General features: G+C 51.2%; 1 protein-coding gene across 1 annotated transcript in view; it reads right to left on the minus strand.

Annotated features, from left to right (window-relative positions):
- Positions 1 to 27,082, minus strand: part of Khc (kinesin heavy chain) — an 83,967-nt gene that overhangs the window by 18,766 nt on the left and 38,119 nt on the right. Inside the window, exons 2-4 of the mRNA XM_077698288.1 lie at positions 22,472 to 22,559; positions 5,633 to 5,706; positions 1,372 to 1,476 (exon numbers count right to left, since the gene is read on the minus strand). Coding sequence (XP_077554414.1) covers positions 1,372 to 1,476; positions 5,633 to 5,706; positions 22,472 to 22,559 — 267 coding nt within the window. The remainder of the gene's footprint in view (positions 1 to 1,371; positions 1,477 to 5,632; positions 5,707 to 22,471; positions 22,560 to 27,082) is intronic.

The raw sequence follows: 27,082 nt of genomic DNA on the forward strand, positions 1-27,082 counted from the left end.
CTACATGTGAAAACACAAAGGCATTAAATGTCTTAGGCATGATGGTGATGATGACCAAAAAGTGAAATGCACTCCTATTTTAGAAGTTTTTCACATAGAGCAAAATGTCTTACAAGGGTTAAAAATGTTTTTCATGAAAAAAAAACGTTATGAGAAATAGTGTTTTCTAAAGAAATGGTGTGAGCTATTTCTAAATGCGGCTTCAGCAGCTGCCGCCACCTGCCAGCAGTACCCAAATCCTGAAAATTCAAAACAATGAGTAACACGATGTTTTGCCTTTTGCCGGCATTTTAGTGAACTTCATCTTCTTCAGAACTTCGCCACCAAAAGTGCACAAAAAAATCACCTCATTTCGAAGTTCAGCTACATTTCCGCATCACCACCCTGGTGCTGAGAGTTTTGTTGGCTTCATTTGGTGCTCATCATGTTCGACAGTAGACAGATTTAAAGCGTTCATGAAGGCAAATGAGTTGCGCGGAACTCCTCTACCAAAAATGACGTTAAAGTGAATGGCATTAGATTTTTGCGAGTAGCAGCAAATTAATGGCATTAAAGCTTAAGGCATTAAGCACTCAATGTCATTTTTCGTGTACGTGCGGAATGGGAACTAACGTTCAAAGGAAGCTCCTCTACGCAAAATAGCATTTAGCTAGGGCCTGGTGACCGAGCTATAAGTGCTGCTCTTTAAAAGATTGAATGCCCAATATAAAAGGGAAACAAAACACTAAGCAACTCGCCACCCTGACTTCCGAGCCCAGAATGAAAACAAAAAGCACGCGCAAAATTCCAGATCCATGGTAGATCACGTTTACACAGCTGAATTTGGATTGATGAAGCTTTGCAATGTCAGAGTTTTGCTACAGAGAATGATTTGTCATTAACTTGTCTTGAGGGAGAAGTTCACATAGATTGCCAATAAAATTCCATTCCAAGCAATCACCCCACAAAAGTAACAGAGGGAGATGCAATACTGGTTAACCAACCCTGTAGCACCGCAAGTAGAGACAAACATTTAAAAGTGTAAAAAAAAAAAAAAGAAAGAAAACGGAGAAGGACTTCTGGATGACTCGGATAAATTGCAGCACACCACACCTCTGTTAGTGCATTCCAACTAAGGTCGAGACAAATGCCCAATTTTTCACAAGGCATGCTGGTGCTATACTCAACACTGGCTGCAGTTGTGACTAGCACACAGTGTGCTAAATCACTTGGCAGTGACAGCCTACTACAGAAGCGTGAAGATTTTTTCAGCTTCAAACAATTTTGTGGTCAACACAGCTTGCATGTTGAAACAGAGTTGCAACCTGTCATTGCAGCTTAATGAGTGCTACGAGAGGAAGGAGAGAAAAAGGTTTGGGTAGCAGCACGCACCTTTATGTGGAACTCAATATTTTCATCCATTGAATAAATGTGATTAAAAATATCGTTAATGATCCGGGGTATGATGCCTTGACTGTAAGGGTCTCCCAGAACGCCCTGAAACATGACAAACAGACACCATGGTCACATCGGCTGTTCTAAAAACAAATCCCACCCAAAAAAGCATTCAGAGGGAAAAACAGGGGGATGAGTGAACAACAGTAAGCACCAAATGTGGAACACAGCATGCCCTCATAAATCATCTATGCGATGACACCACAAAAGCCTGGCTGTCTTCACGTTTTTGCATCTTTCAAGGATGGCTCAACATCAAAGAGTGAATTATAGGTCAAAGGAGGCTGCAATTTGTGCATGAAATCATTCGTAGGCACCGTCAACTGCGTTTCTAGTCGTTCATTAAACTGCATATTTCTGTTCAACTGTCACAGACATTTCCACTTACGTCATGACCTTGAATGGTATGCCTGGAATGACAGCACAACAAAGACCGAACATTTTTCTATACTCTAAAGTGAAGACATGTACATCTTACAGCTTTGCCTTATTTAAATGTACGTGCAAGTGTTGCCAAACACCAAAATATGCAGATCTATCAAATGTGTAAGAACAGATTCTGGATATCAAGCTTTTGTCAGCCCAGACAGGTAATGCACCCCAATAATAAATATCCTCATGAAGCCCCGAATCGAGCCTCTAAATTTTGAGTGCCACCAAGCCTCGACACCCAGATACAACAACCAAGGTAAAAAAAATCAGAAAAGTGGTGACGGCGGCCCCTTTTCCGAAGGAGGCGGAAAGCAAAAACACCTACGTGTTCAAGATTTCAGCGCACGTTAAGATCTCCAGGTGGCCAAAATTAAACCGGAGCCCTCCACTACGGCGCGCCCCATCGCCTGTGAAGCGTCGGCGCATTAAACCTCATAATCAGTCAATAAAAATTTACTTCCACGTTGCCGCACTGCCATGGTATCATCTCATCATGAGGGGAGATAACGGCTCAAAGTGGCAATCTCGATCAAGTTAAATTGAATACCACAGAACACAGACACATTAACTAATGAGTAAAAAAATGAAAAAAACAACCGATTCTGCACAGGAGTCATTCGCAGCCACCGTTCCCAACGACACTAACTAGCAAGGAAGTCAAACCCCTATTTGTGCTGGCCCAAAAGCCCCTATATGAGAATGTGTGACATCACACTGGTGCCAACGCACACGAACTGCTCTGTTCAGTGAATGCATGGCATGCCATGTGGCAGGGAGTGCTGCGGCAACTAGGCCGACGTGAGAGGGGAATGCATCCCTTTCACAAATCCGCATTCAATTTTCTAGCTATTTCCTCACTCTCACCATGGTTATAACGCTTCTACTGCCTGCTTTTGCATTCCAAGCTCTGTAGGTGCAAAGGCAAGATAACGCAAGTGTAACCTATTGAGTTTGTAGTTGACACAATGTCTATGTTACATTTAGCATTGGCCGTTTTGGCTCTACATTCTTGAAATTTTAGCATCTGTATGCGTGCGTGATTCTTTAGTTCATTGTGTTAACAATGGCCTTAATGCAGGCTTGATGGGCACCTAATGTTTTTTGTGTTGCTTTCAGGGATCCAAGGTTAGACAAAAAATGCCCTTTCCTAACAGATGGAGCCCTTGAGGAGGAGGAGGAGGAGGAGTGAAACTTTATTTTTGATAGGAATAGAAGAGAGTTAGATTATAAACTATGTTTTTTAGTGTTACAGGATTGTGAGAAATGCTAATGCAATATATAAATTTCAGAAAAATTTCAGTCACAATCTGTTCTTTGTCTACACCCACACTGATTCAAGTTAAAATGTTTTCATTTTAATTTTATACTGCAATCAGGAAATTTTCCTGTACTTTCACACGCGTCAAGGGCACACACAGCACGCATCTTGAGTCCGACACAGGATGTACAATCTCAGTAATCTGATCCGCATGCATGCCTCGTAAGCACGTGTGGCTGCCGGAAACGCTGCTGAGTAAAGATAACAGATAACGCCACTGAGTCACAGTGGGACATCAGCAATGGCCACCATTCTTCTCGTTGAATGTGCGGTGAAGGCTACGGTTGCAGCACAAATTGCCGGAGGAAGAAGGGAAAAGGGAAACTGACTCTGCCTACCGTCAAATAATTGGCCTCTTAATTGGCTGCCCAGGGCAGCTTTGAGCAGCTCCTGGACACTCAAAAACTGCTCTCACAATAGATATTCCATAGGCAAATAAAATGCTGAGCTGCTTCGGAGCAGTTCTGAGGTGTTTAAAATGGCAAATAAAAGGGGGCCTATTGTCTGCCAGTAATCATTCTTCCCTCTCAATCAGTGCACCAAGCTTACGCAGCCTTTACATCTGCCCTCATCATGACGATCAGGCATTTTGCAACGTCCCTCAAGAAAAAAGAAAAACAAAATTGGGGAGCTTCAAAAGCTTAAGGCACCCTGAATTTTTTTATGTTCAGTTTTTTAGATGTGAAGCATCTCATGCTCGGGGCTGTGTCCCTCCCTCCCTCGTTACCGTTGTCCGCCGTCTGCACTCTACTGTGCATGCGCGTCTTTTCAGCCCCGTCAGCGTTTGGGCTGACGTCAGCGCAGTCCACTATAAAAAGAAATAGTTAGGCGGCGCCCGGTTTCGATCCCACCACTCTCTGGCCGCACAACAGGAGCTACGTGGCGCTCTTCCCACTGCGCTACAAACCGAGACGGGAGCATGTGCTACGAACGCGCCTTATGTCCTTCACTCATTCAAACTATGTCAAGAAGCTACTGATACAACGAAGGCACGCGAAGCTGAGCGTCAACGGAAACGACGAACTGAAAACTAATGGGAACTTCAGTCGACCCCATGGCTGCTTCGCATACTACTCAGGGTTCCCCTACGGGAAGATGGTGTGATTTTTATTTTATTTCTTTGTGCTCTCCATACACTTTCTTTCTATCTGGGAGGAGGAATGATCTTCACTTATTTATGCACCTACCACAAGAACTCCTTGCAGCCATTTTGAATAAGCTAGAGGAATATTAAAGGAAGACCCGTTGCAGATCTGTTTTGGATGCGTAAACACGGATATGGCCCTCGGCCCAACGCACTGACACAAGGGCTAACACCTGCCACACAAGTCACGCAGTGTTGTCCTTTTTGCCCACGGAAAGCTTGCGCTGGCGCTCGGCCGCTGATGTCACTCGCCCCCACTACACAGGCGCAGCACCCCGCCTCGGGATGCTTTGCAGCCATGGGCTACAAAGGCAGCCAGGTTGAAACCTCCCATGCTTACACGCAAAAGAAAAAGAGGACTAATCGTCGTACACAATCCATATATCTTGGGGATTTGATATAACAAGCTCTCCACATTACTCACGAGTCATGTCCCCGACACTTTGGCCATGCGTACACACTCGCAATGCTAACGAGGAAACACCTCCCTACAGCCACGCGGTGTCAAATCAAAACTTCCCAGAGAAAGATGGCGTAATTAGCATTAACGGTGACGGCAAAGCTCGCGCAAGTGTACCCAGTCTGTATACAAGTGCGAAGCTGGGCCCCTTTCTAAACAACTCATGACTACGCAATGCTGGAAGCCTCACACGAAACTTCGGTAGTAGGGAAGGAGTGACGCTTCGATTTGTTCCTCACTGACGCTGACGAAAGTGGTACTGGCGCCCAGCGATAGCATTTCATCCTGCACCCCCTTCCCTCCCTCCCTCTTCACGCCTCACAAACGAGCTCTGCCCGCACCTTGTTTTAAAAGCGGATCAACGAGAAGTGACTGGTGTTCACGTCCACTCCGCGTGAAGGTCAGACGCGCGACACCACGCTCTTTCCGACAGAGGCAAACACACATGCGGAGAGCGACGCGCTTCTTCCGCACGCGTCTTCCCTCTCCCCGGAAACCGGCTCGGCAGTCATCACGAACCCGCAGGAGGGGCTGCGGGACCGGTTTCGGAAAGGGAAAAATGCGTACGGAAACGCGTCGTTCGCCGCACGCATGTCTCACCCCCCTGACGCGAACAGAGGAGCGCGATCCCGTTACCGTTTTTTTAAAAAGCACAAAGACGCCTACCCTCAAATTCTTCGACCACCCTGTGGCACGGAAGCGTTGTACTTAATATGCAGTTTTATATATTGAGGCAGTCAAAGGTCGTTGCTAACTTCTCCCTCAGCCCCTACCTCTGCGGTCATCACTGTCGCGCAGTGAAGACCCTCTTGAAGGAAGAGAGAGGCACTAACCAAGGACTCACCTCCATTGTGTGCGTCTTCCCGCTGGAAGTCTGGCCGTAGGCGAATATGGTTCCATTGTAGCCCATGAGCACATCTGAAACACACAGGCAAAAAGAAAACGAGGAGAACTGGTCAGGTCCCGGGTCAAAACTGTTACACCGACGGCCCACACGTGGATGATGATGGCACAAAGGCGCGGTAGGGGGCGAAAAACCGCGCGGGTGGCCGCCGATGCCCATAACGGCCCGGGCGCGGTCGACGCCACCGAAACAAAGGGCACCTTAAGCAGTCAAAGACGGCACGAATAGGCGTATGGGCCAGGAAGAAAACGCAAGACACAGAGAAATACTTAGTGTTCTTTATGTCCGGCGTTATACCGTTAAAAGTTGGCACACTGCGCCGGGTCGCGAACGCGTCCAACGACGCTTCTCTGGTCTGACAAGAAGCAGCTTGACTCAAGGTATGAACACCTGAGAGCAGTCTGAGGTCGAACGGAAAGCCCGATGGACCATAATAGGCAGTTTTAGCATATCGTTACCGTGTTTGCGTTACCGTTTACCGTGTCCGAAGCCGCTGGCGACGGTGAAGCCTGTGCCGGTAAGTTACCGTTCGCGGTAACTCTCGCGCTGCGCAGTCGACTCCCGCAAACACGGTAAACGGTAACGTAAACACGGTAACGTTATGCTAAAACTCTCTAATCCCTCAGTTAAGAGGGGGGGGGGGGATGTTGCGGTATAGGGTTCGAATTAGCTACCGCGCAGCCGCTTTATTAACTGAATTGATCATTATGCGTACTGTAGAAATGTTCACGGCTCGCCAGCGCGCCCGACAGCGTATACGAACGCCCACAACAAATATCACTGCAAGGGAAATGAATCGACGAGCTCTGTGTGCCAACGGTGAACAACTTTCAATGAAGTCATACAAAAAAAGAGGGCCGCATCTCACGTTTTGCTTATTACTCTGCAGTTCAAGAACCAGCAGCAACAACAGCGAAAGTTAATCAGGGCGTACACGTGGGGTCGGCGCCCGCAAGATGAACGGCCGACGAGGGACGGCTGGGCCGTTAACCATTTTTCTCGCAGAGCCGTATCACAAACGTCCCTTTCAACGAAGCGTGGGGGCCATTCGCAATCTCCTGGAATCTGCAGTAGGGGCCGAGGGTATCAAGGCAAGGCGCGCTTTTAAAGAAAAACGCGCTAACCGGCGCGATTAGGCGAGCGCCGCGTACTCGTTGCAGCAGGCGCGCGAGCGGCCCCCACGATGTGGGCATAGATGACCGGCGCCAATCAGAGCGTGGAGAAATGCCTCGTGCACGGCGCGGCCTAAGCGAGCAGCGGCCACTTCGGCACGATCTGTTTTCCTTACCTACCGCCATGAATTACCGTCATCACCCCGGCCGCGCGCGGTGGAGGCGCGGCTCGAATCAGATTTGCAGGACAACGCGTACGGCGTGAGAAGCGGCACCAACATGCACCGTGCAGGCGCTTTCGGGGCTCAGGGAATAAGTCAGAAGAAGCGAGGAACTGTGGACAAGAGAGTGTTTTCCTTACTCGCTCCAGCTAGCGCATGTCTGAAGCGCAGCTTTGCTGAGGTTTGTAAAGAACACCAGCGAACTCCGTCTTCCCACTACTTCAACACCATACCGCACTCCATGAAATGAAACGTTCCGCACTGCGAAACTGGCGCCGGATCCGAGTTTCACCCTTTTTTTTTTTTTTTTTTCACAAAAACAAAACATTCAAAGCCCGCACTGACCGCATGCGCTCATTGTGCCGGTAATGCGAGATCTCATTCCGACGCCGAAGGCCGCCAACGAAAACGCGAGACGTTCGCGTACCGAACGCTTGGCACGTAAAACTGAAGTATTCACTGCATACCTTATACAAAAAATGTGACGCCCCACGTGTCATCGCGGTCGCGAAGCAGGGCACATGACGCGCGACACAGAAAGTCCATTTTCTATCGCGTGCGTCGTTAGTTCCACGCGAACTTGCTTCAGATGAACCCCACTGTGTGTAAGAAGTCTCGGCTTTTTGTCCGGATTGCGCTATGCCGTGTTCTCAAAGCCCGAACAGTGATGACCTTACACACGTCCTCGCTTCCACGTCGTCTGAATAAGAATGAACTGCACCCAACTTGAAATGTGAACTTCAAATTGCGAGACAGGGCACGTTGGAGGGAGTTCCCAGTTACTCGCGGCGAGCACGCGCCAACGAAGCAAACTCCACAATAAAACCACTGAGCCTCCGGAGCATATTTTATGCCCCTGCTCGGACAGCTTGCCCATCCCGCTGCGAGAAACGAGACACGTTCGAAACGTTTCTAGGACAGCAGGCGGATGCGTTAGCCACCACACTGCGGCAATGAAGTAAACAGCAACAGAACTCCTTTCCAAGGTTACTGATGAGTGCACAAGTGTGACTTCTCGAGCACTTCGCTTCATCTGCATGGCAGTCAGATTCCCAGATCCCGTCTCTGCACACTACTTGCCTCCTCGCGTCCCCCGGAGTGCGCTTTTGTTTTCGTAGTGCAGTTTCTGACAAAGCGACCGACCAGCCGGTGCTTCGTACGTGCGCGCGATAAAAACGGCAACAGCAAACTAAGGAGGCCGCTTCACGAGGCGCTGACGCGCGCAGGCCGGTTCGGAACACCGTTACGACATTTGTCTCCCCTCAAAATCACCAGAAATACAAGGCGGGCTTTCAAAAGAGCGCGCACGCACTCTGCGTGCACACAGCGCGGACAAGCTGAGCTAGGCGAACGGTTCCCGTCGTAAACGCTCGTCACGCGTAGAGTTGCGTAACCGGGTTGCACCTCTCGGGAAGCTCGCTGGGTGGAACGAGTCTTGTACAGCGCTCACGCAGTTCGCTCCGAGCTCAGTTTATGCTCCTGGTCTTTATTATAAAAGATCGGGCAGAGTCTCCTCTTCAGAGGCTCATTACGAGCCCTTCCGCAAAGACATTACACGTGCGAGGTTCCTGTTAGTGTCCCCTACTAAACGCGTACTGTACGTATTAGGAAAAGCAGGAATGGAGTGCGGAGGTGAGCGGCCCCAAAATATATTACATCCGAAGCGCAATTATGAAGACATTATGCCGCTTGGTCGCTCATCCGTTGACACATCGGAAGTTGCAACTAAAATTGGTTCGCGAGGAAAAAAAAAAAAGAAAAACGCCACTACGAAGGAAAAATTAAACCGTTCCATCCAACGTGAAAGCTGTCGGAAGTGCAGAGCAGTGATTCGCCGCCATAACGGGCTGTACCGCCGTTATCCGCTTACTGCTACCACCCCATGCAATTCAAATTTCCCGCCTTCGCAGTGCTCGCGCGCCCCCGGCCTGAAACTGCGCCAGCAGGAGTTCTGTTCTTGCCGTGCCTTTCTCCCCGCACGTGCCGGCGTTGCACTACCACATTTTGCGTTAAAAACCAACCCAACGGATGCCCTTAACTACGGGAACGCGGGCGCTGCCGGTTAATTACGTATATTTTCCCTCAAATGTACCTATAGATTTCTTTGCGCTAAACAACGGGAAGATGTATGACAAGCGCCAGCGTTTCAAGAGTTTTGAACGCTTCTGACTATATAAACCGCTTGGCTTTCGAAGCCTCTGGGGTACGCCGCGAACAACAGCGTTACCCTGGGACGCCGCCTTGATGATATATATGCTTGGGTAGAGCGAGCGAGCTAGGACGACAAGGCGAGCGCCTAAAGTGCTCTGCACTTAAAACTGCTGACGCCGACCGGTAGGAGGCCACCGAACAGAAAGACATTTCTGGCACACGTACCCCTCCAGTCAGCGTGTGGTCGCTTCACGTGCGTTGCTGCGTTCCGAGGGACGTCATTAAATTGCTGGCTTATGTTTCAGTGACGAGAGGGTGCAGACACACCATATTTAACACGGTGGTGGACATTATGATGATCAGTGAACGCGCGCCGCAAATGCAGTTTTGTGATAATTAGCAACTATATACGTTAGAGGAAATTGAGAAGCGCAAAGCGGGTATACTTGGTCTGCAATTAGTAGACGTCTCACACCAGTACAAAATGACCAGTGGCGCACTTGGTCGTTACGCAATTAACAGAATTGTCTACGCAGCGGTAAAAATGGCTACAGCGCTGAAATGACAAACGCGTATTTCCGCCCATGCGCATGCAGTCGTGCATTCCGCAGCACACGTCACTGCGTGCGCTTGCATCAACCCTTAATGCTCGGCGAGTCAAATAAATGCACTCGTACCTCGTGGAATATGCGTTAGCGTATCAAGTCCTACATAACAACCTATAAAGAAGAAACGTATATGAAGCGGTATGTGAAAAAAAAAAAAAACGCAAATTTGTATGGTGCCCTTATGATCCAACCCTTTTAACTCTGTTTAGTTAAATGAGTGCCATGGGTTGCAAAAAGATCGCGCTTGGCTATTGATACATTGCCGCAGGAGCACAGCCCATAAGACTTCACTCGTCAGCGGTCGCCTATACGGTTCTAGAGGCGATAGCGTCCCCGCTCCTTCGCACGTGCAATGATAATCGGCGCTGTCAAGAAAGGATTGCAAGATCACAGTTCCCGTAGGCGCTCGGTTCGTTCAGAACCCTTCATCGGCGAAAGGCGATCACGCCACTACGCCCCGCCACGCAGACATTCGTCGAGTTTTACCCAAATGTCCTGTTTCTCCCGATGCACCACAAACAAAAAGCGGACGTAGACTGTTCTTTTTTTTTTTTTTTTTTTTGCGTTCTAACAATGCCCGCTCAGAGCGATACTCATGTAGCAGACAGTGCATTCTTGCAAAATTCACAGCGCGTACAGAACGGGGACGTAGCAAGAAAGGGACACCCAGAAGCGCTATCCAGCTGGTTTTATTCGAAAAGCGTCTCGTACGTCCTTGTCTGTACGCGCCACGAATAATTTGTCGACACTGGAGCACCAACTCGTTGCCGCATAGGTTTTCTTGTCACTCGGTACAGGCACACAATTCAAGGTCTCGGGGTTACAGCTAAGTTCGGGCACCTCAATTAATGAAGACCGCCTGGCATCGTAGCGTTTAGTTTGCTTCGCTTTTACGTCTATTTGTTTCTATGCCGGCCGGGCTGACAGTGTATACAAGGTGCGTGCGTGCGTGCGTGCGTGTGTGTGTATGTGTGTGTGTGTTTTGTTTTGTTTAACGAGGGTACAGTTACGGTATTAAAGCACGCGAGGCGCGCGTGCGTTCTGGTCGGTAGAGTTACGGGGACTGCGAGGTGTGCACGAAAGGGTACAGCCGCGAAGAAAAAAAACCGCGGTGCCTGGAGAGATGGCACTAGCCAAAGCTACGGGGTGTGCGTGAATTCGTTCCTCGTCCGAGTGTGTCGCCTCGATTGCGGCGAGGCGACAAATTGAACGGGGCGATCGTGCTAGGGGGCGTTCCCGATATTCGGCGAGCGCTAACAACGAAGGGCAATTACCGGCGTTCCTTTCACGCACGGAACACCCGAGGTGTGATCGTTGGGCGCTGCGAGTTTCTCAGCCCAGTTCCGCTTTCTCGCCTGTGCGCTAACGTGTCTCGATGAACACGTCAGAGTTTCCGCACGAGTCAAAGAGTAGGGTCACGTGATTATTTGTGCACACACCTATCAGTGGCGTAGCCAGAAATATTTTTCTAATGTGTTATACCCCGCCAGTAAAAAAAAAAAAGACAGAGAAAACATATTCCGCAGCCAAACAATACCTTATTTTCGTTTTCACGTTTAAATTTATGGACGAATTGTGCAAAGAGCATGGGCAAAAAAAAAAAAAAGGTAAAAAAGAAGCGGGGGATGCGCCACTTACAAAATTTAGGGTGGTGTTCTGACACCGAAACACCTCCCCTGGCTACGGCCTTGACACCCATGATTAGTTGTTATAGTAGCCGATCAGCGGCCTAGTGTTGGTTAATTGGTAGGCCCTCCTCCTTCCCTATTGTGGCGTCTCTTTGGGAGCCGGGACTTTCGAAATAAAACAGATGTTTGGAGCATTGAGGGGAGGCCCTCTGGATGCGGGCACTGCCCGATCCTAACATGTGCCTTGAGCTGAAAACACGCCGTGTAAGTAAACTGTACATTTTTGGGGTAGACCATCATTTGCTACGAGCCGTCAACCGCGAGACGGTCCCATTAGCCATCCATCATTATCGACTACGATCGAATTACTGCTGGTACCATTACCCCCGCTCCCTGCCACGGGGAGAAATGGATGAAGATGGAGGAGAGCGGCGTAGATTGTGTGTTGCGTCACACAATCTACAACTGTCACTGTCCACTCGCTGATCCTCTCGACAGCACAGCGATGCCTTCATCGGCACTCGCACTAAAGTGCGCAGCGCAAAAACCAGGGACAGGCGTCAAGAGGGGCCAAAAGACAGGCGCTAATCCTGCGCCTGTTTTAACCCGGAGGGCTCGAAAGAGACGGCGGGGAGATAGCTCGAGGAGGCGACAACGCCCCAAAGGAGCACTGTCACCTACCTCTCCGCCGAACTGCGAGTTTTCGGTCGAAAGGCGATATGAAACTTGCTACCGTCGATTACCACACGTCGGCGCTGATAAAAACTAGAAAACGCGTGATCAGAAGACCAATAAAGCGTGTTCGCGCGTAGCAGGGAGAGCAAATCATCACCGCTTTCAACGAAGCACCGCTTTTAACGACGCACGTAGCTCGAACTGAGCCGCGCACTGCACTGAAAAACGTCAACGCTGCAGCAATTAGGCGTGTTCGCAGTAACGCCGATCATTATCGCGCGATGGGCCGGCGCCACACCTGCCTTCTTCCCCTCGAGACGCGTGCCGCGCGTACCCGAGCGGGATCCGCGAGCGTCCGGGACGCAGACGGGAGCCGGAGCAAGCAAAAAAGCGGCGGTGGCGCCGGCGCGTCCAAGGGCGCAACCCGTCTCGGCCTGCTCCACAAGACATCGATCGCGGCGGCGCGGCCGGCCACGCGCTTCCCGCCACGGCACGGCCGTACGTACGCTGGGCGCGGTTCGAACCCGCCGCCGCCGCCGCCGCCAGCTCGGCGCCGGTCGATGCACCGCGAAACGCCCGCCACGGCAGCAGTGTTCGGGCCACTGCGTCCACTGCAGCGAAAGCCCCAGACGTCCCGCGAAGGAACCTAGACCCAACGAACGCCCAGGATCTAGACCAGAAGGGCCGCGGTGAGAAGTACGCCGGCCGGCAGCAAGTTCGTTACCGGTCTTCCGATCAGCGGGCTGCCCTGAGAAAGTTTTATCGGACTAATAATCATGGAGATTAATCACTTCGTGAGCTGCTTTTTACCAAGGCTGCAGCGACAGCCATCGGAGGCACCTCATACGGCTGGGCGCGCGATGAGGACACGCACCATCACACCGCGCTTTGTTCTCCAGTACAGGTAACGCGAGAGTAGACAAAACGAAACGCAGTCGGATGACGTGCGGCGAGTGAAGGGGAGGGAAGGCACGTCACCCCCAGCGGCATACCTCTACCCCCATTCGTTGTTCGATTTTCCGATCACGACACGACGCCAACGCACGGACGTCGTCAGCCCGCGTCGCCGCCAGTCAGCTGAGTCGGCGGCGCGCAAGCGTTCGCTGCCGCACAGGGCAATCCAGTGAATGCAAAAGGAACGGCCGACGGGCCAGGAACCGTATTCGGGCCGCACGCACGCACGCACGCACGCACCGGCCGAGGTCCGAGCGACGAGTAGTGTGTCCGCAATGGCCAAATGGTCTGCCGAAAGGTAGAAAAAAAGCAAAACGCGAACCGCCACCATCGAGTCGAGCGAGGCTGCAGCTAACGGTCCCACGCCGACCGGCGGATCCAGTGGAAACGGTTCTTTCTCTCCTGAATAGACCCGGCTGCACGTATCTTCGACGAGCGTGCGGCTACGATTATACCTGCAGACAGCGATCACAGCCGGCCGCAGTATAGATGTAGGTAGACGCGTAGTATAGGGCTGACAAAGTGCACGCTCATCGAATAAGCGGCAGCCAGTCATTGTTTGCGACTGGGTCGATTCTTCTCGGGTCAACTGTAACCGACGCGCTCGAGGTACGCGCTGTGCAGGGTATATGCTGCATGAATACTATTACTCCTTCAAACTTCACCCTCCGGCTGATTTTGCAATTCGAAAAAGCGCCACCATTCGAATTTCGCTCTCGTAAGAACAGCCGTTGGATGAAAAAGGACGGAAACAAACGAAAAATCGCAGCCGCATTAGTGGCACTTCTTCGGGACTGCTCGCGCAGACATATGCTGCAATGTAAAGTCGCGGTATGGCGGCATTCTTATGCGCTGGCTAGCACGCGTAACCCTGGTTTGCTAACGCATACGTGAAACATTATGTCAGTTTTACAAATAGGCTCTCAAATGACGACTGCCTCGTATTGTGCAGTATTAACGTGAATTCCGAAAGCTTGTCAGGGGCGCCAGAAAAAGAGAAAATTTTCCAATCAAAGCAAATGCAAACTAAGAAGAACAAGCTTCGAATATCGAATTGCACACAAAAATAGTAGTTCTCGCTACACTTATTGAATTTTTTACAACTTGTAGCGTGCCGTTTAGATGAGTAGCGCGAACGAGTAAAAAAAAAGCGAACAATACTGGCCACCCGTCTGGTCTTCCGCCTTGTCCTATATGCAACACTGGTACGATTTCATTACCAGACGCCGCGTTTCAGGTCTACGTCAAGTTTAGCGGTCGATGCAAGCCCAACTGTGTAGCATACACACACGCCCGAGTATTCAAAAGCTCGAATATCGAATTCTCGGATCGAATGCAAATGGAATAACAAGAGCTATTCGAATCGTAGTCGAAATTTATAACATTCGGACATCCCTACTTACAAAGTTAAGTACCTGCAGTAGTATTATATATGCTGCAGACGCTTAGCAACAGAAACTAAGAATATCCAAAAGCTTTGGCCAACCTCAATACGGCATCGGTTTTTACGCACTTTGCCGTATCCTCGTGCGCTTTAAGCGACAATTCACTACTGTTTCTGTTGCTTGTGCGTTCATTGTTTAACTAGGAAGCAGCAAACATACCACCCCGAAAGCAACAAACATGCGGTTCCGTTCCGCGAAAAAACTGAAAAATCATACTGATAGAACAGCGCGAATAGGTCGCAGACTCTCGGTGAAGAAGGCGAAAACACGAGCGATGACTAACAACCAAAGTTTAAACAAATTTTCCGAATATTTACCAACTTCGGCCCAGTTCCCGCGATTCCATTAAAGCCACAGAAAACCGCACTATAATTAAGGCAACATGGTGGTGGGAGCTGCGATTATGATAAGCAAGGCGCCTCCCTAACCACTGGTACGGGAAAGTCTTATCTTCCGCGCAATCTTGACGCTCAAATTACGAAGGCGGTAGTGCCTAGACGCAGCGATGCCGGCGATACGCGGACGCCGGCAGACGCGCGCTCTATTTCAACGCGATACCGCCGCGATTGAGAGGAACGGGTACCGGGTCTCTAGAGCGCGGGCCGTTGCAGCGGCGCTAAAGGATCATAGACGGCGATGCAGAAACGCGGCGCGGGTCCGTCTAGAGTAGGCACCACGGAGGGCCATCATCGTCGCAGGCACGCATCAAGACGGCGGCGGCAGGGATGTTCCTGGAAGGGAGCATGCGGGCGGCACGTCGCATATGTGCGCCAAATGACCCGACACCACTCCGGGTACGCATTGTCAATGTCGTCCATATGGAAGCGCGGCGCACCAACCCTTTCCGCCATGCCCTCATCGCACTGTCCGAAGGCGTCCCGACGGGTTGGGAAGCCATTTTTGCCCACCAATCGTTAAAAAAAAAAAAAAAAACCCCGCGCATTGGGCCCCAAACGAAACTTATTTGTTCCTGAATAAGCCACGGAGGGCTCTACACACGCGCGTCCCTACACTGAATGAACAGTACAAGCACTCGCTAAACGACCTTAACCTGGCGCCAAAAACTGCGCAATCATTGTTTAGTTAAATTATTAATAAGCAAGTTAGCGAGCACTCGGTTTTCGCTCTGTCGCTCGGTTTTCAACGAGCGGCGTTGATCGCATGCAATATCACACGATGACACTGAGTGATGTCTTCTTCCTCAATACATTATTATAACCAAATAAAATAATGACCAATCAAGAGCAAGGATAACGGGTCGGTGCGCACAAATCATCCACACGACGCCTTTTACGTCATTCAGTTTTATTTAGATCTGTTTCTTCAGCTTCTCACACACGGCTAAAAATAGCTAAAATGTCCAGTTAAACAAGGATGATACAATGTCTTTTTCTTTTTTGAGTAAAGGTGTGGCTTTCGCCGTTTACGCCAAATGTTCACTAAAATAACAAATCGGTGGATTTTCATGGATATGAACTTTTCCTTCCTCGCAAGTTTCCTGGGTGCAAAGCCGAAGCAAGCGCGACTGACCGCTGCCACGGATCATTCGTTACTCATTTACGCGTACACACAGCAGCGCTCGTGAATGAGCAATACGGCGCGGCGTAATACGGAAGCGGTCACACGGCAGATTACTCCGTACACAGTACACGGGCAGCGTCGGGTCTTCAGCGTGCACACACGTCCCCGCCTTACCAATCTTCCGGATGAAGAGCACCAGCGAAGGCCGTCGCAAGAGTTCGCAACCGGGTCAAGGTCGAAACGGTGCCGTGGTCACGGGCCACGCCCACAAACAAGGCCCCGCCCACACGCGCTGACATGCGCGACGTCACTCGCTCCGCTATCCACAAGCTACACGGCCTCGAGCTAAAGTTTGCGGAACAAGATAGTGTCGATCTCACGCGTGATTTCACTCGTGTGCGTGTGGGCGGCTGTTGAAACCTCAAATTATTCTAAAATCACGAACCTCAACATTTTTCCGCAAATTGCCGCTCCCTTGGTTGGTAGCATGGTTGTATACAGCGGCGAGCAATGAGTGGCAGCGGCTACCGCAGTGATCTCTCCGTTTCACTTTCCCCGGTCGCGACTGCTACGCGACCGAAGCTTTCCTCGCAATATTCACTCGAACTAAGATACACGGCAAGTTTCTTGATTATTGATTATTTGATTGGTTTAAGGCGGCGACGCAACGCAGGCGATGAGGCGCGCCGCATTGGAGGGCTCCGGATTAATTTTGACCACCTGGGGATCTTTAACGTGCGCCGAAATCTCGTACACACGGGCGTTCTTGCTTTTCGCCTCCAGCAGAAAAGCGGCCGCCGCGGCCTGAAATCGAACCCGCGACCTCGTGCTCAGCAGCGCAACGCCTTAGCCACTGAGCCACAGCGGCGGGTCACACGGCAAGTTTCTTTGTGCAGCCCACAAGGCCACGTACGTTTTTGGACAAATTGCCCCAGACAGGAACGGTCCAAAACGCCAGACAGTGGCGCCCGGGGTCCTGTATTCGTAGGTGCCATGTAGGGGCTGGTACTCTGTTTATACACCGCAAGCGTGAGCAGCTATACGAGATTGCAGGCGTAACAAAAAAAATGTTTTTTACACGCTCGCAGCTTTATCGATGGTGTTCAGATCACTGAATTCCCACGCAAGGACTGCAAGGATTGCAATGCATTGCAAGGACTGCAATGCATTCACACGCAAGGATTGTAAACATACCGGATAGACCACCGCACGGCGAAGACAAGGTACGCAGGGCGAACGGTTTATACGTGCGATTAGAATTTCGTGTGCCTCATTATCGTACTCGTTTTTTCCGCGCTGTATATATAGACGACCATGGATTACACGTGCCCAATCCTACACAAGCGATCGTGCACCGCACGCTCGAGGCGGCACACAAAATTCCTTTCTCCCAGCACTCACTGCAGGTATAGAACTAATCCGGGATCACCGAAAACAAACGGCGAATTTCTCCGCTTCAAAGCTTTCCCTACATACCTCCCCCCCTCCCCCAATTTTGTTTCCTTGCTACACACGACGGCATTTGAGCTCGCTTTTTTCTTCTTTTCGAAGGCGCTGTTCGGCGCGCGAAATTTGCAAGCCGTCATGGTTCGGTACGCGCCCTCATTCTGCTTCACTGGCTACGAAGATTTCACCCGCTATACTACGCGACCCCAGAATACTCGAAACTTTTGGCTGGTTGGTACATATATCTTGGGAATGAAAACAACAGCGCGTCGGAACGAGACAGTGAAGGACAGAGACAGGCCACTCGCGCCGAGTTTGCAACGCAACAGCGCAAATGCTTCGGTTTCCGTCCTTCGCTGTCTCGTCCGAAGCGCTGTTGTTTACATTTCCAATATTTCATTGGACGCCAACTCTCCCTCCATCTTTTTCTCTCTCGTTTTTTTTTTTTTGTTTTTCTCTCTCTCTCGTTTATACATTTCTGTTTGTCTTCATTCACAGCCGCCACCTACACAAAATATTAAATCTGCTTACTGACCCGGGACGCCACGGCGCACTACAGCTCTGTTCGTTCGCCGCACCGTTCGTACGCCCGTACCTTCGATTACGAGTGCAAACTACAGCAAAAAAAAAAAAAAAGAACCATCTCAGCAAAACGGGTCGCCTTCTTGATCTGCCTAAAGCGCTCATTTTGTAAACGTGTTCTGCCCATTGGTGTAAAATCCTTGCGCCATACAAGCGAACGCAACATTAATTCCGCTTTCCAGCCTAGCATCGAAGTTCCCTGATGCGATTTTAATCAAGATTTCGCGAGAACCTCGATAAACAAATTTAGCGCCACTCAGTTGGTGACAAATAAAGTAACGGGAAGGGGCTGCGGGAAGCTTAGAACAGCAGGGGAAAAATAAACATCCCCATGTTTCTCGCTTTCAGAAAAGAAAGAAAATAGCGACGAGTACTTCGCTGCTTCGGCGCCACGTACGCGAAGAGAACAGCTTGCTTCCAGCGCACAACTGGGCGGCTCATTGTTGGGAACGGACAGCCGCTGAAATGTTTCTCAAGAACAAACAGGAAAAAAACAAAGGGGTTTTCATGTTACACTTGTGCGAACGCCAACTCCGAGACAGGTGAGAGCCGAGCCGTTCTGCCGCCACAGTTTGATCGCCCTTCCAGGCCGCGCAACGAACAAGGAACGCTTTGAAGGCGGGAGAGGGGCGGATGACAAGCCGTAAACAACTGCTTTATTCGGCGTGAGACCGACAGGAAAGGCCTTATCGAGTCGTGTAAAACCGCGGCCGCCGAGTACGCGTCGCTAGGCTGCAGCAAACCAGCCGGGGGCCGGCCCATTTCCGCCACTACAACTCACCGGGACGACGCTTGCCGGTGGCTAAGGCAAGCGATGAAGAATGCGATAAGGCGGGTATCCCCGTCACACCGCGAAACTTCATTGCAACCCAAGCTGGCCATCGAGAGGCGCCGTATTAAAGGCGGCACGCAACGCGAGACACGAGATACCTGGATGCGGGGCGGCGCTTCCGCGTCGGCGGCCGTCCGTTCGCGGTTAATCACAGGCCGCTGTGCTTACATTAGAAGCCCGAGCGAGGCTTCCCGACCGCTTTAAGCTTCCCGCGGCAGCCCCTGTTGGCGGCGGAACGACGACCCGCTGTAAGACCGCCATCATCTGGCAACATTGAGCGCCTCGACGTCGGGGTACGGACATCTAACCACGCGAAGTTTTAAATGCAGAGCATTTCAGTAACTCACGATGTCACCCGCGTTGACGTCCGTAGTCGTAGTCCGCACCCCTCCCCCTACACTATATAAAAAAAATACTATCCGGCGCCTGGTTTCGATCTCTCGACCCTGCGGGCGGAACGCAATGTACATGGTGCTCTACCCACTGCGCCACAAAGCCGACACAGAATGGGAGGCTACGAACGCGCCTTATATCCTTGACTCATTCAAACTACGTCAAGAAGCTGCTGATAGAACGCATTCACTACCACCAACTCCCCAAACACTAAACGTTAACGCAATACACCCACCCCCTACGCGACGCATTTACTCGAGTCCCCCTCGCGGGGAGATGGGCCCAATTTTTTCCAGTAAATAATGTTCACTGCGGCTAACCCGCGCCCTGAAACAAAAGAAGAAAAGAACAAACGTCGAAAAAATTGGCGCAGCTTTGCACCAGTGGTGTAAAGCTGGAGAAACAGCAGAGCTGGCGGCCCCTCTCCCTTCGTCGGAGCCCCGGCTGTTGCCCTTTACACGGATTTCCGAAACTCGCCGCTGAAAGTTCTCCACGACTGGCAGGCACGGATAGTTTTGGCCGCAGGCTTGCACATCTCTCCCGAAGTAGACCGCGTTAACACGCGCTAGAACCCGCGGCAACCGGGTTCGCGAAATCGGCGTCTGTAGGGCGAACTCGGTGTCTGCGCTCCCCACTTCAGGCGCGAACGCACGTGAACTGGCGAGAAGAAGAGAACGCGAGAGATCACGCCACGAACGCTGGGCAGAGTGTTCTCGAAGGCCGAGCTGGCCGACGCCGGGCGCTACTCACGAGGCACACGCTCACGTGCGCTCGGTCTTTTTTCTTGGCATTTTTTTTTCTAATAACGCTATATACGGCGGAACTAAAAGCTCAAAGAGCTCTGCTGTTAAAAGCGGCCAACAAAGTGACGTGTGCAGTTGAGCGTCAGCGAATCGAAGGCGGAAGGGAATTGTTTATTGAAATTTGGCATCGAAGAGAACCATTGAACCCAGCATTTCTCAGTAGTAAAATTACAAACTACAGGGCTACACGCACACTCTTAACAAAAAAGCTCGTAAAAGGGTAGTAACGGCTGTATTTACTAACTCCTTACGGAGTTTACTACCCTCCAGAACGGTAGGTAGGTCCTACCACTAAGTGTGGAACCGAGACCGTGCACTTAGTAACTGCTGCTGGTTTGATACTAACATTCACTGAAGTAACAAATTCTATGAATTATTGAACATAATAACTACAGCACTTTTTCCACACCAAATCACAATTAAAAAGGTTCTGCAAATCCACATGCTGTATTGTACATTCTCACATTAAAATACATAATTCTAAAATTATCGCCGAAATATTTGATTTTGACGACAAGCCCACCGACTCTCTCAGGGACTTTCCGCTGCTGGCTATAAAAGCAAGAAGAGCACATGTATTTCTAAGGTAACTAAGTAATACTCACTCTCCTCGTGCACCCCGTTGGCTTTCTTGCTCAATTCAGCTGTTGATTGTCCACGTGTGATATGTGCGTGATGAACGCGTCTATGTCGCGCTGCGCACTCAGCAGATCCACATTGTTGCGCGTATCTTTTTACTAGGTCACGCATGACCAGTTAGTAAAAGCAACTAGGTACCTAGTCAATACTGGGACAAGTAACTGGTTAGTGTTCTGTTAGTAAGTGCGCCGACCTTTTTTTTTAAGAGTGCAAATTACAAACTACAGGGCTACACGCGCCGAAACGTAACGACGCAAAGAGAAACACTCATCTAGCAACATGAGCCCGTGGGCTTTGGAGTGGAAATCGTTCAACAGGGCCGTAACAAATTTGCCGGAGAATTTCTCTTCGCCATTCGTGACAATCAGAATTAAGAAAGAAAGACCCCACCGCTGCCTCCTTCCAAATGCACTTTTGTTCTCCGTCCATTAATGTGGGACATTCGAAATGCGCCTCGAGGCGCCCGAGCAAGGCAGGCCCCGGGAAAACGGACAATTTCCCGCCCCGTCCATCGACGAAGCGGCGGCGGCGAATATTTTCTGATGCCCGGAAATTGGCAGGCTGCTCCGAACGGGGGGCCTGTCAGGAATCAGTGCCGGGATTAGACAGGCGCCCACGCGAACGCAAAAGCGGAAAGAATGAAGGAAAGGCCCTTCAACGGGACAGGGCGCTAAGGGCGAGGAAAAGGAACTCAAAACAACCGTGCCACAATCGACGGCAGTTGTTCAGACACGCGGCCACAGCACGGCGTGCCAGCAATTCAAGCATATCGCCATGCTTGAATTACAGCTCGCAGTTTTTTTGTTTAAATCGAAAGCTTTAGGCACCCCATTGTGCGCAAAACTAGTCTGGTATAAAAAACGACGACCTCTTCAACAAGTAAAGACATTTAAGTTCATGCGGGAACTGAACCATGCTCTCCAGAGTTGGTGCCGAGCGCTTTGCCGCCACCTTACATCACGTTGCTAGCGGCAGAACAGTAGCCCACAGTACGTGGGGCACTGACGTCATATCGCGATACTGGTGGGCTTGACGGCGCCTGTGTAGAATAGGCGCACTGCAGCCACGGAGCACTCTGGTTCTGGGAAAGCTGTGACGTGAATCCCGCGTCGCCAGTCTGCCTGCCAGTAATGCAGACAAACACGATGTCGCAGTGGTGTCTCTGAGAAGTGCCGCCATCAAAGCACGTAGGCGGACACCGCCATCAAAGCAGGACACTGAAATGTCGCCGCTCTGGCATGCAGCTTTCTTCTCCACCATCACCGTGGACCTTATTTGCCCGATGGACCTTATTTGCGCTATTCCCTCTGGCCATCCTGGCCTCTTTCGGTGGCCGCTCGTCCCTGCCAAGTGTAATGTAGATCAGCTCAATGATCATTTAAGTGCAATACTGCACGTGACAACGAAACCACGCAATGAAAAGTAAATAAAGTGAACGAAACAGTGCAAATACGTGAACTGGGTGCATGCCGGTTCTCCTCTTCCAGTGTCCCACTTTTTCGCGCTGCTTCGTTAGACCACTGAAGCTGTCCGTGTAACGACGCTACACAAAGGGCTATTAATTTTTTGCTCAGCCGTTTAACCGCCGGTAACAGAATGAAGCAATAGTCACGGCTGCTGCTGAGGCGGGCCCATTAACTTCTTGAAAGATTAAAAGAGTAAAAAAAAATGAGAGAGACAACGTCCACGAAAACACACGGACCACAAAATGCAGGAAGAGTAGTGACAGAGAAGAATAAAAAAAGAAAGGACGGAAAAGGGGGGCGTACCTTTGACGATGGCCTTGGCTGCCTCGCTGTAGACCTTTTCTTGCGTGGCATTCGGCTTGAACACCTTGTCGTACACGTACACCTTGCCCTGGAAAAAGCAGACGGCGGGGAATGAGGGCCACGAGTCACTCGCTGCTTCCGCGGACGACGGACACAATGCAGGCGAACACTACGCGGCGACGCTAAGATTACGCAAGCTTGCGCACCCCGCATACCGGACGGAAACGGCACTCGTGGAGCGCGTCCACCGCTGCGGACTACAACCGCACGAAGCTCGACCTTGCGCCAACAGGCCCCAAAAACATTTCGGAAGCCCGGGAAGCACACACTCAAGAGAACTTCCGTAGGTGTCCCACAAGGCTGCTCCTTGGAACCATTTCTTTTTTCGACGTTGTTGTGACGGCATTACGCAAACAGATAACTATTTAAAACGCTTAACGATTCCGCTGGTGCTGCGTTCACAACGACAGACATCGCTGATTCCGTGATTTAGGATCAGTTTTTTCGTCCGTCGTGGAATTCTGCCCAGACAGCCGGCGACCGCGCGGTGCGAGCCGCCTGGATTTCGGAATGTCGGCGTTACAACATAGTTGGCAGGTTCTCCACGACAACCGACAATACCCACCGGTCCCACTGCAGGAAGCCCGCAAGGCTGCACGCTCTCTACCGCTGCTTGGTTAGCAGCGGTTACAAGCGAAACAACGAAAACATTTCATGTTGGTTCCTGCGATATTCTCTGAACGCCGAGCTGGTGGCGCGAAATGTTTAGCGATCGGAAACCGACGGCGTCTCGACGAATCAAAGCCACGCGACAAACAGAAAGGTGACGCAATCAAACCCACCCCGGCAAGTGATCACGCAAGCGCGAAGCAAACAGTGAGACGGTGGCGACACGACAGGAAACGCGTCACGGCCTGAGTGCTGGGCCGTCGATCTTTCTCTCTGGCGTTCTTCCCAGTCGCGAGGAGTAAAAAGCATCACGTCTTGGCCAATGGGCCCGACTGGAAACACGGGAACGCGTGTGTGCGTGCGTGTGTGCAAAGTCATCGTCACCCCACAATGAAGACCGAAAGCGTCCTCTAAACATGCTGCGAGAATAACAAGCAATTAATTATTGCTACTGTATCATGTATCGCACGCCTGGCACCGAAAGCCGCGAACCCTTACAGCAACTATACTCAGGTACAACTTAAGAACGGCAACGGAGGTCGCCGCTGTGGCTCATCACCGCAGCCGGATGTTGCCCCGCGCGGAGCAAGTATATAGTGCGTCGCTGGGAATATTTTGAACACGGCACGAGCAGTTTCCGTGATTTTTTGGACTTAATATGCTTGCTAACCACTGCAGCGACGACAAACACGCTACGTGAGGAAAGGGAGACGGCATTACGCATTCATAGAAATCTCCTTTCAAAACGCGCGCGCCCGTTGACGTCCAGGTCCGAAGCTTAGGCGGAGTGGTATCGTACATGAACTATTTACCGTTCTTAACTTATTCCCGAGTATAGCTCGTACCACACGTTAAGGGCACAGTCGCAACCAGCATTACGTACAGCAGGCCATCGCCACGTACACTGAAATGTCGCCGCTCTGGCATGTATACTATAGCTTTCTTCTTCACGATCACCGTGGCGCCGAGCATTACTTGTAAATCGGCGGGGGTCGTTTATGTATTGCGTTTGGCTTTTGACATATATACTAGCTATTGCACACGGCGTTGTTTAGCTAAATCAAGCTCTGGTTACCACAAGGGTAAAAAAAAAAAGCGTAATAGGGCCAGAACACACGCAATCCCGCAGTCAACACATGACCGGCCTGAAGTTTATGGTCCTCAGTTTCGCTGCAAATTTACTTCAACGATTGCGTCCGATATATAGAAACGCAAACGCAACAGCGTGATTTGTACGTGCCCGGAGAATATGTGTCCGTTGCACTCCACATGGACGCCGTTCAGTTTCGCTGACATCAAGCTATACGGTGCTGTATTAAATTCACTTTCGATACGACGTTAAATTCAACTTAATTGGAGACATCGCTAAGCATCTGGACATTGTAAGGACATTCAGGGTACGGAAATCCACCGTTATTCTAATTAAACCCTCAGAAATTTATGCTCCCTGAACAATACATTAACACGCTGGTCAACTGCACAGGTACTGCACTCTCGAAGAGTAAAGGCGCGACAGATGGGAGCAGATACCGCATTTACGCGGTTATACCTCCCACCCCTCGGAATGTTGTTTTAAAGGACAGGTATTAACAAGGTGATCTTGATTAGAATGAGATAGTGTTTCTTTGCGTGTGTGCGTGCGTGCCCGTCTCTACAGTCTACAAAGCACTACGAGTCAACAGAATCGCCACGTGCTTTGCAGTCGCCACGCATACAATAGCGCGCGGTAGTTTATTTTCCCTCGCCTGCAAGCGCGTCGGCCAAAGTTTTTTACACAGTTGACCAGCTGAGCCGTAGATCAAGCCGACCGACGTAATGCATAGCATATAGGCCAGGGACGCTTCAGCACAATATATATATTTTTTCCCCTCTTCCCGGCAGCAGCCCTCCTGAGGGCCGCGTCCAGCTAACGCGTTGGGCAGCACATCTGGGACAATGGTCATCCGCAGCGCCACGCGAGTGTTACACGGGCTCTCACGACAGCGGCGCCAGACTGTCTGCGTTTTACCGGCGCAGTGTTGCCGCAAAGAGAAGCAGCAAAGCCACGACGAGCCTCCCGGGACTTTGTCGGCGGCGGCGGCGGGCGAGTTTCCTGTTGCGGAGACAGCAAGAAGAGAAGAGCGAGAGACAGAGCGTTGTGCCGCGAAACGGGCTTCCTGGCTCACTCAACGCAACCCGCAGTCGTCGTCGTCTAGGTGCCCCTGTGCAACACCAAGAAGAGATAACCCGACCGCGTTTGTTTCGCGGCTTATGGCTGAGAATCGGGTGACTGTCAGGGGCATGGGGCCGTACGCAGGATAAAGGAACGCTGGCACGGAACTCGCCCTGACCTGTGGGCAAGTCCTGGTGCGCCGAAGAAGCCTCCGCCTTTAAGGCCCCAGTACGGAACCCGCTTTGGAGGCGAAAACCATGCTCCTTCTCGCTCTTTCCTTAAAACCATATGGTTCAACTCCGGCACAGGTGTATTCGATGCACCGCCTGAAAGATGTTCCGGTGAATTGCCCCGTAGCAACATATACGAGCCACGACAGGAGGCCTCGCCGGGGAAGATGGTACGGAAGCGTAAAAACGACGCTTCAAACTGACAGTTCGGGAATAACGGCTTACGCGCGCATTCAGAAAAGGCATACGGCTGGCTCGCACTGCTCAGCGAAGGCCTCCCCACAGCAGCAGAGGTGTCATCTCAACCATTACCACCGTCATTTATGGTGAACAATAGACTGCGGATGCAATGTCAGCAGCCGTAAATTACACCTTGACCGACAAGGTCACGGGTTCGATTCCCGGCCGCGGCGGCCGCTTTTCTGGTGGAGGCGAAAAGCAAAAACGCCCGTGTGTGCGAAATTTCGGCGCACGTTAAAGATCCCCAGGTGGTCAAAATTAATCCGGAGCCCTCCACTATACGGCGCGCCTCATCGCCTGCGTTGCGTCGGCGCGTTAAACCCTACAATCAATCAATCAATCAATTGACCGACTCTCCACGACCCGCCAGCCCTCCGCGACACGTGCCACTGCAAAGCGCCGGGAACATCCCGGATTTGAAACCTAGCCAACTATCGGCGACACGTGCCCCCCATTTTCATGCGAGCGCGAAACACCCTTTCCCGCGCCATGCCTCTGGCATTCGGAAAACGTTCCGTCTGCTGTCTGTCCACCGGTGGCCCACAACACTGACAGCGGCGCGTACCTTCCTCGCACGAGCACGCCCCCTAAACAAAGCAAACGCAAACGGATTACGCCCTTAAACAAACGCGCGCACGCTCGAAGAAGCGAAGAACGTGCCCCGCCTCATATTTCTAACCAGCCGAGTATTTACTCAGCTTGCGCACACTCCTCGTCTGGCGTGAAGAGGATGACGGAGCCAGATGACGCGCGCTGCCTGCCGTAAAGAAGAGGGGGGGCTGCGGTTTAGAACGCCATTCTCCCCCCTTCATCTTCTTCGGTCGCCTCCGCAAACTCTAGCAGACGACGGCAACAACGGAGCCTCGCGGCCGTCGTCTCCTCTCATCCCGGAGGGGGCCGCTCTCGGTTCGTTTTTTTCCCGGCCCCTGCACGACGTCTCGGCAGACCCCTTTTTCGCGCGCCCTGCCGGCCCACCGCAGATTGAGGGACGATGCCATTCGGCGCAACGGCAGACAAGGAAAGAAAAAACGATGACGAGCCCTTAAATGCGAGCTAAAATAAGCCTCGAGGACGTGGCTGGAATAGCTAGCTCTCTGGGGATTCTCTGCAAGTACATGTTCCTGTGGCAGCACGGCAGCACCACCAATGACGACACACCTCCTGAGAGATTCACCATCACTTTTTAATGAAAGACATCGCAACTCCATCTTCTTCGGGCAGATAACGCTCCTCAGGCGTAATATCGCTGTAGGCATGTTCACCAGTTTGTGCGACAGCCTTGGCGGAAAGGGTTCCTCCGAGGAAAACTTATTATTTCAT

Source organism: Haemaphysalis longicornis, unplaced genomic scaffold (genome assembly GCF_048455015.1).
Source record: "Haemaphysalis longicornis isolate Haplotype H1 unplaced genomic scaffold, Haemaphysalis longicornis Haplotype H1 scaffold_2, whole genome shotgun sequence".
In the NCBI taxonomy this organism is placed as follows: Eukaryota; Metazoa; Arthropoda; class Arachnida; order Ixodida; family Ixodidae; genus Haemaphysalis; species Haemaphysalis longicornis.